Source organism: Halichoeres trimaculatus, unplaced genomic scaffold, assembly GCF_033239565.1.
Source record: "Halichoeres trimaculatus isolate MK-OKI-2021-1 unplaced genomic scaffold, fHalTri1.1 fHalTri1_scaffold_23, whole genome shotgun sequence".
Classification (NCBI taxonomy): Eukaryota; Metazoa; Chordata; class Actinopteri; order Labriformes; family Labridae; genus Halichoeres; species Halichoeres trimaculatus.
This window is the reverse complement of record NW_027437201.1, coordinates 20102806-20116776: the sequence shown is the minus strand read 5'-3', so window position 1 is coordinate 20116776 and position 13971 is coordinate 20102806. Positions and strand designations below refer to the sequence as shown.

Here is a 13971-nt window from a genome sequence, read left to right as displayed (position 1 = left end):
ACCGCTAAAAATCTTTTATTTGTGCTGCTATATTATTTTATTTTCCTCAATAAATTGTTAAGAAGCTATAACTGTTACATTATTTTATCTAATTTCTTTGTCCAACATGCAATAAACTAGTGAAAAATAAACTTTTTTTATTTGAATTTTCTTCTTCTTTTTTTTTTTTCTAAATTTATTAATTTCTTAATTTTTTGATTTTATGATTTTACTATTAATATTTTTTTTTTATTTTCAGCACTTGTGGATTTTCATGTAGGAGACATACATTGATTCGAGGTAAAAAATAAAAAAGACAAAAAAAACAGGAAAAAATTTGAAAAAAGGAGAAAGAATAGAAAATTAAATTTTAAAAAATCTATATAAAATTCTAAAATAAATTATACACACAGTCATTAAGAGGTCAATCTGATTTGGAAGAAAACTTTACCTTAGTTTTTAAGACTAGGTCTCTAATACAACACTAGGTCACAAACTAGTGATTAATCAACTTTTTTGATTTGAATTTCCTTTTTTTTCTGTTTTTTTTTTTTCTGTTTCTATTTTATTATTTTATTTTTATTATTATTTTATTTTTATTTTCAGCACTTGAGGATTTTCATGTAGGAGACATATACATTAAGTAAAGGTAAAAAAAAAAAAAACTTCAAATAAAATTCTAAAATAAATCATACACACAATCAAAAACTGGTTAATCTGATTTAGAAGAAAACTGTACATTAGCCTATAAGACGAAGTCTATAATACAACGTATATATCTCAAATATATATAAAACAAAGTCTAATAAACAAGTATCTTTGCATAAATCAATTCAACAGTTTTTGCCTCTATAATTATTTTGTTAATGCTTTTTTTTGTCAAAGTTTAGAAGAAGAAGAAGAAAAACCCTCCCACATCTTTATGCAAAGCAGGGTTCAAGACTTCAGCCACGCTTAGCCTGATTAAAGTAACTGTATATTATGTTGACTTTTGTTGGTTTGATCAAAAACAAAGTGTCAGGAGGAGTATTTCATGTAATACCATCTGTTACTTCTTTGAAAAGCGATTAAGGTAAGGAGCGAGATGGTTGGAAACCATGCAGAGAGGAGCTCCATGGTGCTGAGTTTCAGGCCACCAGCTCTCGACTGAAGGTCACATAGTGGAGCCGGGCTGTTGAAGGAGCCTTGACTGTAAATAGCCGGCCGGGCCACCTGTCAAAGCCCGGCGGTGTCATCACTTTCTGCATGTCGCTGCTTCATGGCTGCATGTGCAGATATGTTCCCATGTAACTGAACATGTGTGTGTCTCACTTCTCGTGTGTCATTGTCAGCATGAGTCTGATCCGTTGGCTCCTTATTTCACACAACCTGCAGTTGCTGCTGAGTCTCAACCCCCTTCTTGTTACCATAATTCAAACCCATAAAATAAACCTGGTGGTGGAGAAGTTCTGCTCTTCAAACTGTTTTAGTAGAATGTCAGCTGCAGACGAACACACTGCACATGTGCAGACCTCAAACATCTCTGTTTCCTTCTATTTACATCCTTCACATACATCATCCTGACAGGTTCTCTGCACTGAAGTGGGTCAGCATATTTTTCCTCTCAAGCTTAGAAGAGTTAAACTTTTCCTACACATGATTTTTCTTTTTTTCCTTTTTTTTTGTTCTACATCTGCAATAAGTAAATAAGGCCCTTCATTCAACACCTTCCTTTGTGTCAGTGGATGGAAACAAGCAGAAAAATTTAGCGCCAAAGAGTTTTAATAATCTATTTACAGGAGGTTTCTGGATTTTATTCTATTTAAGCCACATCATTTCTGTAACAGGATAAATGCAGAAATGAAAACATTAGACCAGGGGTCTGAAACCTTTACTTTTATAGGAGCCATTATTTCCAGCTCACCTGAATTATCATCTTTCTAGGGCCACATAATCTACTTTATCTTCATAATATGGGCTTTAATATGTAAACAGTCTTAATCATAGTTGAAATCCAGTAAATGATTACAAAAACAAGGAACTTTTTGAATTTATGAAATTGTACATGTGATGTCTGTTTTTTTTAAAAATTGTAATACATTTGCAGAAACTACAAAAAATGTGTCATAAAAAATAAAAAAAATAAATTAAAAAAAGTGCAGTATTTATTTATTTATTTTTAGAATCTTTTATTTTTTAAAACTTGGCATTTTCTTTTAAATTTGGCAATTTTTGAAAATTTCAATTTAAAAATTGAATGAATTCACAATTATTTGTTAAAGAAAAATTCAAAAAAATTACATTTTTTATGTTTAAAAAGAAGCAAAAACTTATAAATAAATAACTTTTGCTAATTTGATTATCATTTTTTAATTTAGCAGAGTTTTGAAATCTTGGCATTTCCTTTTAAACTTTGGCAAATTTTGGAAATTTTAATTTATAAGTTAAAATAAATTCTCATTGATTTATAAAAGAAAATTAGAAAATTCAATGAATTTACAAAAATTGTGACATTAGAAAAAAATCAAAATTTAAAAATACTGATAAATAAATTTTGCAATTTTTTTTCAACACTTTTTGAAATCTTGGCATTTCCTTTTTAATTTTGGCAAATTTTTGAAATTTCAGTTTAGAAATGAAATAAATTCAGGTTGATCTAAACAGAAAATACACAGGATTTTATTTAGTATCAGTGTCTTTAATCATCAATACCCTCTGTAAGAAAAATAAAAATTCTTTCTTTCAATAATATTTTTTTAAAGCTATAAGGAGCCACTGCAAAGGAGTCAAAGAGCCACAGGTTGAAGACCCCTGCATTTGGCTCATACACTCGTACACCTTTGTTTAGGCAATTCTTGGTCTGCTTCTCCTTTATTTCTGTGTTTGTATCCTGCAGAAAAGCATTAGACTGATTTCCATGTGTCGTCCCCCCTCCCCTCTGTACTTCGAACCCCGGCCCCCTCCTCTCCACCACATGCACACACCCACCTTCCTGACACGCTGCGTGGAGGGCATCAGGAGCATTCCTCCTGCACATGTGCTTCTGTCACTCATGCCAAGTCGACACACAACTCTCCACCACACACACCACACACACCCAGCTGTGTTTGCACCGTGTCCTCTGTGTTCCCAGCACAAGCCTGCTGCTCGGTCAGTGCGTCACTCCAGCCGGACTCTCTGAAGCTGGGCCCAGTCTTGAACAGACTCTCCTAGACCCCAGCACCTTTGTGACGTTTTCTGAGGATTTTTTTTTTTTCCGAGGCAGAAAAAAAACTTTTTGTCTCGTGTGGGAAAAAAAAGGAGTAAGAGCTTCTCCCAGAGTGGATTTCTTTGTTTAGAAAAGTCCTTGGCTGTGTGACTTTTCCAAAATGGCTCCTCTGAGAGGCTGGCTGCTGGGGCTCCTGCTGGTCTTACTGAGCCCCCCTCAGCTGCAGCTCTCTGGCCTGGTCAGCGCCCAGGACGTCGCCGAGGCAGAGGACGCTCTCCACGCCAGGAATGACGAGGTCGCCGAGGAAGGAGCAACTGCTGAGGGTGATGATGGTGCTGGGGAGGAAGAGGAAGACATAGCAGAGGAGGAGGAAGAAGAAGAAGCTGAGGGAGAAGAAGAAGAGGAGGAGGAAGAAGAAGAGGAGGCTGAGGAGGAAGAAGCAGAAACTGCTGAGGAGGAGGAAGAAGAAGAAGCTGAGGAGGTAGCAGCTGAGGAAGAAAAGGAAGAAGAGGAAGAGGAGGAGGAGGAGGCTGAGGAGGTAGCAGCTGAGGAAGAAGAGGAAGAGGAGGAAGAGGAGGAAGAGGAGGAGGAGGAGGCTGAGGAGGAAGCAGCTGAGGAAGAAGAGGAGGAGGAGGCAGCTGAGGAGGAAGAGGAAGCAGAGGAGGAAGAGGAAGAGGAGGAGACCGCTGAGGGGGAAGAGGAAGCCGAGGAGGAAGAGGAAGAGGAAGAGGAGGAGACCGCTGAGGAGGAAGAGGAAGCTGCTGAGGAAGAAGAGGATGAGGAGGAAGCTGCAGAAGAGGAAGATGAAGAGGAGGAAGCTGATGAGGAAGAAGAGGATGAAGTAGAGGAAGAAGCTGCAGCGGCAGAAGATGATGATGATGAGGAGGAGGATGCAGATGAGGACGAGGAGGAAGCTGAGGAGGAGGAAGCTGAGGAGGAGGAGGAAGAGGAAGAAGCTGATGATGATGATGATGAGGAGGAGGAGGCTGGTGATGTAGAAGAGGAAGAAGATGTTGATGAGGAAGAGGTTGTGCTCAACGCCACTGATGTGGATGATGAAGGTAACTCTGTTTATTTAGTTTGAACTGAAACTAACACACACACACACACACACACACACACACACACACACACACACACACACACACACACACACACACACACACACACACAGGTCTTTAAATAGAGCAGTTTATCTGTGATAGCTGACACCCTGCTCTATCTCAACCATCCAAACCTTTTGTTGAACTGATGGAGCTATTTTCAGATCCAGAGCGAGGTGGAGTCAGATCCAAAACAAGGTGGTGTCAGATCCAGGTTGAGGTTAGTGTTTGATCTAGAGTGAGGTGTTGTTATTCCAGAGCAAAGAATTTTTTAGATCCAGAGAAGGTCATGTCAGAACCACAGCGATATGGTGTCAGACCTAGAGAAAGGTGGTCCCAGATCCAAAGTGAGGTGGGGTCGTATCCAGAGTAAGGCTGTGTCAGATCCAGGTTGTGGTTGGTGTTTAAACTATGGTGAGGTGGTTTAGTCGGATTCTGAGCCAGGTTAGTTTAGACTCAGGTACTCGCAAAGTGGTGTCTGATCCAAATCGGGGTTGTGGTAGATTAAGAGTTTGGTGGTCTCAGATCCAGAGTAAGGAGATGTCAAATCTAGAATAAGGTGATTGTCTCAGATTCAGAGTAACTTTTCAGATCCAGAGCGAGGTGTGTCAGATCCAGAGTGAGTTGGTTTCAGGTCCAGAGCAAGGTGTGTCAGATCCAGAGTGAGGTGGTTTCAGGTCCAGAGCAAGGTGTGTCTGATCCAGAGTGAGGTGGTTTCAGGTCCAGAGCAAGGTGTGTCTGATCCAGAGTGAGGTGGTTTAGGTCCAGAGCGAGGTGTGTCTGATCCAGAGTGAGGTGGTTTAGGTCCAGAGCGAGGTGTGTCTGATCCAGAGTGAGGTGGTTTAGGTCCAGAGCGAGGTGTGTCTGATCCAGAGTGAGGTGGTTTAGGTCCAGAGTGAGGTGTGTCTGATCCAGAGTGAGGTGGTTTAGGTCCAGAGCAAGGTGTTTCTGATCCAGAGTGAGGTGGTTCCAGGTCCAGAGCAAGGTGTTTCTGATCCAGAGTGAGGTGGTTTAGGTCCAGAGTGAGGTGTGTCAGATCCAGAGTGAGGTGGTTTAGATCCAGAGCAAGGTGGTTTTAGGTCCAGAGTGAGGTGCGTCTGATCCAGAGTAAGGTGGTCACAGATCCAGAGTGAGGCAGAGTCACATCCAGATAAGGTGGTTTAGATCCAGGGTGAGGTGGTTTCAGGTCCAGAGCGAGGTGTGTCAGATCCAGAGTGAGGTGGTTTAGATCCAGAGCGAGGTGTGTCAGATCCAGAGTGAGGTGGTTTCAGGTCCAGAGTGAGGTGCGTCTGATCCAGAGTAAGGTGGTGTCAGATCCAGAGTGAGGTAGAGTCACATCCGGATAAGGTGGTGTCAGATCCAGAGTGAGGTGGTTTCAGGTCCAGAGCGAGGTGTGTCAGATCCAGAGTGAGGTGGTGTCAGATCCAGAGTGAGGTGGTGTCAGATCCAGAGTGAGGTAGTGTCAGATCCAGAGTGAGGTAGTCTCAGATCCAGAGTGAGGTAGTGTCAGATCCAGAGTGAGGTAGTCTCAGATCCAGAGTGAGGTAGTGTCAGATCCAGAGTGAGGTAGTGTCAGATCCAGAGCCTGGTGGCCTCAGATCTAGAGTTTGGTGGTGACAGATTCAGAGTTTGGTGGTCATAGATCCAGAGTAAGGAGATGTCAAATCTAGAGCAAGGTGACTGTTTGAGATTCAGCGTAATTTTTCAGATCCATAGTGAGGTGGAGTCAGATCCAGAATGATATGGGGTCAGATCCAGATCTTGTTGGGATCAGATCTAGAGTGATATGGAGTCAGATCCAGAATGAGGTGGTGTCAGAACTAGAGTAAGGTGGTGTCATATCTAGACTGAGATGGTCTCAGATCAAGATTAAAGAGCTGTCAAATCCAAACTGAGTAAGTGCCACATCCAAAACCAAGAGGTCTCAGATCCAGAGCAAGTTGGTGTCAGATCTAAAGTGAGGTGGTCCCACATTAAAAGTGTGGTGGTGTCAGATCCAGAGCAAGGTGGTGTCAGAGCCAGATTAAAGAGCTGTCTGATTCAGAGTGAGGCGGTGTCAGATCTAGAGGGAGGTGGTTTTCAGATCCATGGCTTGGTGGTGTCAGGTCTAGCTAGGTGGTGCCAGATCTAGAGTGAGGTACGGTCAGATCTAGAGTTTTGTGGTGTCCAATCTAGGGCTAGGTGGTGTCAGATCTAGAGCGAGCGAGAGATCCAAAGTGAAGAGGTGGAGTTAGATTCAGAGATAGATTCACAACAACCATATACATGACAGAAAATGTGTAACCTCACTATCCCAGGTGCTCCCATGGCTGTCTGTATGTTGCTACCAAGGCTGAAAACTGAGCTGTGCTCTAAGACAGGAAATCAATTCAAGATGAACATTTAGTTCTCATGGTTTCTCTCATCTCAAAGACAAACTATTGGCTTCTCAAGGATTCATTACGTTGGCACACATCAGGTTTCTGGTCCAGCTCTGGAAGCCCCGTTTGTCATGATCTGCTGACTGTATTTAGACGTGTCAACAGGTGATGATGCAGCAGAAGTGGAGGATGATGTAACTGAAGAGGAGCCAGTCGCTGACCTGCTGCAGTTCCAGCCGGGCTCACTGTGCAGCGTCTGCTCCATCTGTGATGTAAAAACATGACGACACATCTCAACCCAAACACTGGCTGATTTCTGTATTTCTGTAACAAATAACATTCATTCCTCTCACAGCACTGCTCTAAAAACTGTGCCAACTGCCCCTGTGAGGATGGAGATGAGTCCGAGGAGTGTGAGCACTGCCAGGTGAGCATCGTCACTGCCCATAAAAACACCACAAGAAACACACGGATGCATTTCATCAGTAATAAAAACCTCTTTCTTCTATTTTTAGGAGTGCTCCTCCTGTTATATCTGCCCATTGCTGTGTGACACAATTTGCACGCCAGGTGAATATTGAAAACTCATTCTGTGCATGCACTGACGTTCCTCTTTGTCTTTCACATTAGAGTTTGTTGACGTCTGTTTCTAATTCTTCCAGGCGGCCTGATCGACGAGCTCTCTGGCTCCCTCTTTCAGTGAGAAACTTTTTTCTTCTTTCAAGTTTTTGCAGCAAATGCTTTTCTGAATGATGAGCTTATACCCCTGCTTTTGATTCGCAGGTCTTTTTCTGCTCTTCTCTGAGCCTTGGGCGCCCCCGTGTGGTCGTATGAGGTACTGTGTCCTGGATTGGTGCTGTGGGGATTTTCATACCTTTAAAGCAACAGCAGGGCTCTGTCAAGAGCTCCACAGGAATCTGAGAGCTGGAGTGAAGCAACAATGAGCTGAAAACAGCTTCGTAGGATCTTTTTGAAGCAAAATAATACATTGCTAAGGATTTATGTACTTTAAATCTTCTCTTTTTGTAGAAACACTGTAATATATCACAAAAATGAAGGTGTATTGTGATCGGAAATTTTGTTAGAGATGCCTACTTCTTATTTATTAAAGAGCAGGGTCAAGTTTTCCTTTAAATGATTGTTTTTGCTATTTTCAACAAACAATTCTAGATTTCTTACTGTAAAACTACCACTTTGGCCTAAATTTGTGTTCAAAATACAACTTGTCTACCTTGTAACTCACAACACTGTTTAAGAAATACAATTTTAAGGTTTTTCATTCAAAGATTCATTAAAATAAATTATGTTGTGAAAAAAAAAGAGGTTTTATTTATTTATTTTTTTTTACTCAGTTGAAATGTCTGAGCCAAGTTTTAGGACATCTCAGTTTCCGCAGACTTGACAAATGTCACGTGCTGTGATGGGTAAACTGAGCTACATGTGAAAAATGAGTCATGACACGAGTCTGTGTTTATCACAAAACTTAACTAAACTCTAAAAATACCCCGAAGTGATAAAAACCTGATGCTATTTTACTTGAACACCACCTCAAACATTTTGTGCAACCTCAGCTGAAGAGGAGAAACATGAAGTTAATTGTCCAGCCAATCACATCCTGATTGCTGAAGGACATCCACCTGGGACTCAGGTGGATTGTGAACACCCCCCCTGGCCTCTACTACTCTCTGATGTTCATCCTGCGTGGTGTATTCCAGGTGAGCTCTTTCCCTCTGTCGTAGAAAAATAAAGACACTTCATACTTCACGGTGATTGAAATGAAAACAGAGAGAGGAAAAGTCCTTATCAGTGAGTCATTGAAACAACACAGAGGGAGCCAAGGATCTGTCCATTTGATGGCTTTATAAATACTGCTACTGAGCGTGCTCAGAGCTCAAACCAGACTGATCCACATGTCTCAGATATTTAATGAAATATAACTCTGAGTAACTCTCCTGTGTTGGACTGAAGGTCTTTGAACATATTGTATCTTTTGTGTTTATTTTGACCTGTTGAGCCTGTGTCTGTATTAGAGGTGTACACACAGGCATGTCCCACAGCATGAGGAGAAAAGAGTCAGGGTGGAAGGACATTTTGGAGGGCACAAAACCTGTTTCGTGAGCTACTTTATGGTGTGAAGGCTATAAACACAGAGGGAGTTACAATAAACATTACCAGGTACAAAAACATTTGGCTCCCTGTCAAGAAAAAGTCACCGAGCCCCAGTTCCTGTCTGCAATGGAGCTGGAGCGGGTTAGCTTAGCTTAGCACAAAGGCCCAAGACCCCAACTGAACATTAATGTATTTTCCCTTACACTGATTTTCCTCTGATTTTTTTTTTATTTTTTTATTTGAGATGTTTTCTTGAGCTTCAGACCTTTTTATCCACTTGCTCCAGTGGCTAAAGCTAATCTCTCTATGGAAATGTGATTTTTCGAATGATCTACAAAACCAAACATTAGGCTTGTCCCTGTGACTGTTATAATCAGCTGCTGTTCCCCACAATAATGCATAAAGTTAGGCCAATTTCTGTTTTTCACTTGTTTTTTTATTTTTATTTTAAACAAGTTAGGCTTCTTTTAGCCCAGAGGTCTGCAGCTAGTTTAGTTTAAGTGGACTTAATTTCATTCTGCCATTAAAAAACCCCAAACATATTTATCAATAGAAAATAAAAATAAAATAAAATATATGAATAATATTATTAATAGTAATTGATAATAATAATAATAATAATAATAATAATAATAATAATAATAATAATAATAATTATGGGAATAAAAAGGAGCAGAAAAAAGAGAAATAATTTAGTATCAACACTTTTCCAACAAGATATAAAATAAATGCAAAGTATAAAATTTGAAAAAAGCCACAGGGTAGCATGCCTTGTTTATTATTTCTAACTTTCAAAAAAAAAAAGGAAGAAAATGAAAAGAAGGGAAAATAAAGCAAACCAAAAAAAAAAGGTTACATATTAATTCTGCTTTTGCCACAAAACAATCAGCTAGACTACACTTTAATACATTTTCCTGTTTTTGATTAATGTGCTTGTTTCATTACTTTTTAAAGACATTTTAAGATTAACAAGTTATTTCTAAATTTGATTTAAATTTTTTTTTGCTTTTCATTTTTGTCAGGTAATAGTTTTTTTTGTTATTGAATTAAATAAAATGTTTAAATTATTAGATATTTTTATTATTTGATATTTTTTAAAAAATCAATAAATAATAAAATATATTATCTAATTAACTAAATGAATCTGTTTTAAAATATTCAAATAATTAAATATTACATAATTATATATTTATTTATTTAAATATCTTTAGATTTTTTTTCCCCCAATATTAGATAGTTATTGACAAATGTAATTATTTAAATAACTTTTTATTTACACAATTATTTAATTTATTAATATATTTTATTTTGATACTTTTAGTCCTCATAGCTAAGCAGGTTTTTTTTTTTTTTTTTTTTTTTTTTTTTTTTCTATGAACAAATCATGCGTAGGCTAGTTTTTTTTTTTTTTAATTTTTTTTTATCAACTTTACACAAATATGGAAAGGAGTCAAACAGGTGAGCATATTTCAACGTTTAATTGTTTTCAAAAGCCTACACACTGCACTTCGGTTTGGGGTTTTCTTGTTCTATAACAGGTAAAAATAGACAAAAATAAAACTTAACAAAACAAGCTGTGTTGTGTTTTGTAATGGTTGCAGACCCCTTTCTATAGGAGTCTGTCTTGATTTCCTGAGACAATCACATCTCCTGTAAGACCATTAAACACCAAAGGTTTCACAAGCTGAGCAGCTGATATTTAATCATATGTTTAATGATACAAGTGGATCCTGCTCTGCCTACACTTTGAGTCTCACATTACTGCAGTTTACAGTCAACATTCCTTCATTGGCCTGTGAAGGCTTAAAGCCTGCGTTTAATCCCATGTTTAGAGAACAGATCCAGTTTAGCTTCTCTGGTATCGGTTTTCAGGGCTCCCTGTCAATTAAGAGCTTAGCGTCGCGGTGCCGTGTGTTTAAAGAGAGATGTAATGGCTATTGAGAATTCCAGTGGCGTGTAATCTCCTTTATCTGGATTGTGCTTTTGTGTGTATGTGTTAAGCCTTTTGTTGCTGAATACCGCTATACAGGTGTTGAATATCACTTCCTCTCCGCAGGTTTAGGAATAAGATTGAAGCAGTTTTAGGTTGACAACTGTGAGAAATAACGCTTTAATAAAAGTGAATATAAGTAAATAAATATAAAAAATCTGTAATCTATGCTCAGATCTGCTCTAGCGGCATTTGTTTCCTAAAATTCTGAGGGATGCATCATGAGTGACGTGTCCTGGGGCCCTGTGGTGCTTCAGGTCTTTTCACACATCAGACACCCTCACCCACGGGATCGGTCCCCTGGCTTTTGTCCCAGCAGCAGATGACAAAAGGCTTTCTGTTTTCCGGAGACACCCTGTGACCCTCTTCTCAGCCGTCCCCGCAGCTTGGTGATGACTCTGCAGAGTGACCAGCCCACAAAGCATCCCAGTGCTTCAGTTACTGCAGAGAAAGAGGAAAGAGGTGTCCTTCAGAGGAGGGTTAAACATCTTATACAAGATAGTGTTTCACTCAGACGTGGAGATTTGTGAGACTAGGCCAGGGGTCTGCAACCTTCAATTCCACAAGAGCCATTTTGCCTCAGTTCACCTGGATTACAGTCACTCAGGAGCCACTGTGAATAAAAATTCAAACAAGTTTTTGTTTTCATAAAATTGCATTTTTTAAAATAAATTTGCAAATATAAAAAAACGGAAAAAAGTGGTGTCATAGATTTGCAAAATTTATACAATTTAAAAGGTTGCATAATTTTTCCAAAAATTCAAAAATTTGCAAAATTTACCAAAAAAAAAGAAAAGAAAAAAAAAATAGATGTGAGCAAAAATTAAAAAACTTTTGAAATTTCAGAATAAGCTGAAATTTCACACACTGGAAAACAAAGTAAAAATTCTTATTTAAAAAAATTTACTTTTTTTTTTTTTTCAAAAAACTTTAAAAAATTTGCTAAATTAAAAACAAAAATTGTTTAAAACATTTGCTTAAATTTGTAGAAATTTAAAAAATGTGAAATTTGGAAAAAATGCAAAATAAAAAAAAAATATGTATTTCTTTCTAAACTCAAAAGAAGGAGAAAATTTTAGATTAAAAAGTTTGACAAAAAAAAAAAAAAAAAGTAAAGTAAAGTTTTTGGCAAGATGCAATGTGTATTCAACTAAAACCCAAGCTGTATGGATCAGAATCCTAGAGAAAAAAAACAAGTTTAGCTCGGTCCCAACTCAGACAAAAACTCAGCCAAGACTTTTCCATCTCCACTTCCTGCTTGGGTGACCTCACTTCCTATTCCTGCATCTAATATCGTCAGCCTATTGAAATAACAGCCCAAGTCATTTTTTTGACAAAAAAAGATTTTTTTTTTTTTTTTTTGGCTTAAATCATCTCTTGATAATGCTGACCATCTCTGGTAAACTCACTTAAATCTTTAGCTTAAAGGATCATAATCTTTAACCCTCCTATAGGACAATGGCCTATGTCAAGAGGGGGACTTAGGCCCATGTCAAACCTTTGGATTATTGAGGATAAAATGTGTAACTTGGGCAAATTAACAAGCTTTCATGATGGAGGCTGCTTCAAAGGAAACAGAAACTTCCGAAGTTTTTTGTGTTTTCCTAAAAACTTGAAAAACGACTTAGGCCATTGTTTTAATATATGACAATACATGTAGCATAAAGGTCTGATTTACAACTGCAACTGATAAAACTGCAACTGGATTATAAAAAAGTCTTCAAAGCAGAATTTAACCCACAAAAATAGTGGGAGCAGTCTTCAGTTATGCCTCTTCAGTTGAACTCTTTAAGCACTGATCCAGCGCTGTGCATGGAAACTTGTGTTCTGTGTCATTAAACAGGAACTGGATTTAGCTTTGCTGTGTAAACCCCCTTTACCTGATCATTGGCTGGCTCCAAACACCTGTATTTTGATCACAATGTCCTGACAAAAGAGACCTGTGGTCAGGTTACGTGTCACCCCCATACTGATTTAGTGATGTATACACAAAAGCCCCCTCCCTCCTATTGTATGTCACCCTCTGCTCTATATCACTGACTGGAAACATACTGGGACACGTCTTCAACTTCTCCTCACTGGTGGATTTATCTGGTGGCTGAGGTTTTGATAAAATCGTTTTTTTCTGAATGGTAGGAAGCAGCATTGTTTTAAAGTGGGACGCCTTAAAATCAGCATTGCGCGAGTAATGGCTACAAAACTGCTAAACCTGACTTCTGATTGATAACATTTGTTTTCCTTTAAGATGCATCTCTCCTCTTTTGTGCTGTGGCTGTGTGTGGGAGCTGTGGTGGAGTATGGTGAGTAAAATACTTTTTTATTAAGTGTAAATAGTTTAATTAGCTCTTTTAACCCCAAATCAAACACAGTCAACGACCTGTTTGATAAAACTGTAGACGTTTAGGTTAAGGGTATTTGTATGTTTTTATTGATGATAAATATTTGACATTTAAAATCGTTTTTGTCATTTTTAAAGATGATCGTTGTGTGTGTTGTTATTGATCACTAGTTCAGTATTTTCCATCTGGGCCCTTCCAAGGGTCACACAATAATTCTTTGTGCTTTAATTTAATTGGCAAAGGTAAAGAAAGGAGAAAATGTTGTTTAGTTTGACTTTTTAAAATGATGTGTGAACTATTTTAAAGTACAATCTGTTCCTCTCTGGACTTCAGTTTTTATTTTGTCTTTAGAGAAACTAAACAGCTGTGAAGCATGATGAGGATAAAAACCCTGACACAGCTCAGCTTAACGGTTATAGCTACACAGGACGTTTTTTACTCGATTTTTTTTTTTTTTTTTAAATCTAAGACAGGTCTGGTGAGATGTTTTGGGAATTAAAAAAATATTAAATAATGCACATGTCCTGCAAACATTAATTAATTAATTAATTTATCTATTTTTATTTTTTATTTATTTATTTTTATTTATTTATTTATTTTTACTTATATTTTCATCTATTTTATTTTTGGTTATTCCATAATTATTTTAGTTAATTGAGGGTAAAAAAAGGATAAAATTCAATAAAATAACCAATATATGTGTATATATATATATATATATATATATATATATATATATATATATATATATATATATATATATATATATATATATATATATATATATATATATATATATATATATATATATATATATATATATATATATATATATATATATATATATAAGTATTAAAAATGATCTGTGTAACCTTCACTTGCTTCCGGCAAGAGCCACATCTTT

At 37.6% G+C, this 13971-nt stretch overlaps 2 protein-coding genes across 3 annotated transcripts in view; both read left to right on the top strand.

Moving 5' to 3' along the window:
• Window positions 1–2973: 2973 nt before the first annotated feature.
• Window positions 2974–7869, top strand: LOC141785381 (uncharacterized). Of its 2 annotated transcripts, XM_074663698.1 has the most exons (6): window positions 2974–4227; window positions 6795–6901; window positions 6985–7056; window positions 7145–7199; window positions 7292–7328; window positions 7413–7869. In XM_074663698.1, exons 1-6 carry the CDS (start codon window positions 3327–3329, stop codon window positions 7432–7434), a joined length of 1194 nt encoding a protein of 397 aa, XP_074519799.1. In that variant the 5' UTR covers window positions 2974–3326; the 3' UTR covers window positions 7435–7869. The 2 variants fall into 2 exon arrangements, with proteins under 2 accessions (XP_074519799.1, XP_074519800.1); XM_074663699.1 differs by lacking the exon at window positions 7413–7869 and having other exon boundaries at window positions 7292–7332.
• A 378-nt stretch (window positions 7870–8247) lies between these two features.
• The window catches only part of LOC141785478 (uncharacterized), a 29155-nt gene continuing 23431 nt past the window's right edge, over window positions 8248–13971 (top strand). Inside the window, exons 1-2 of the mRNA XM_074663808.1 lie at window positions 8248–8344; window positions 12974–13028. Of these exons, the coding sequence (XP_074519909.1) occupies window positions 8318–8344; window positions 12974–13028 (82 nt within the window). The 5' untranslated portion in view covers window positions 8248–8317. The remainder of the gene's footprint in view (window positions 8345–12973; window positions 13029–13971) is intronic.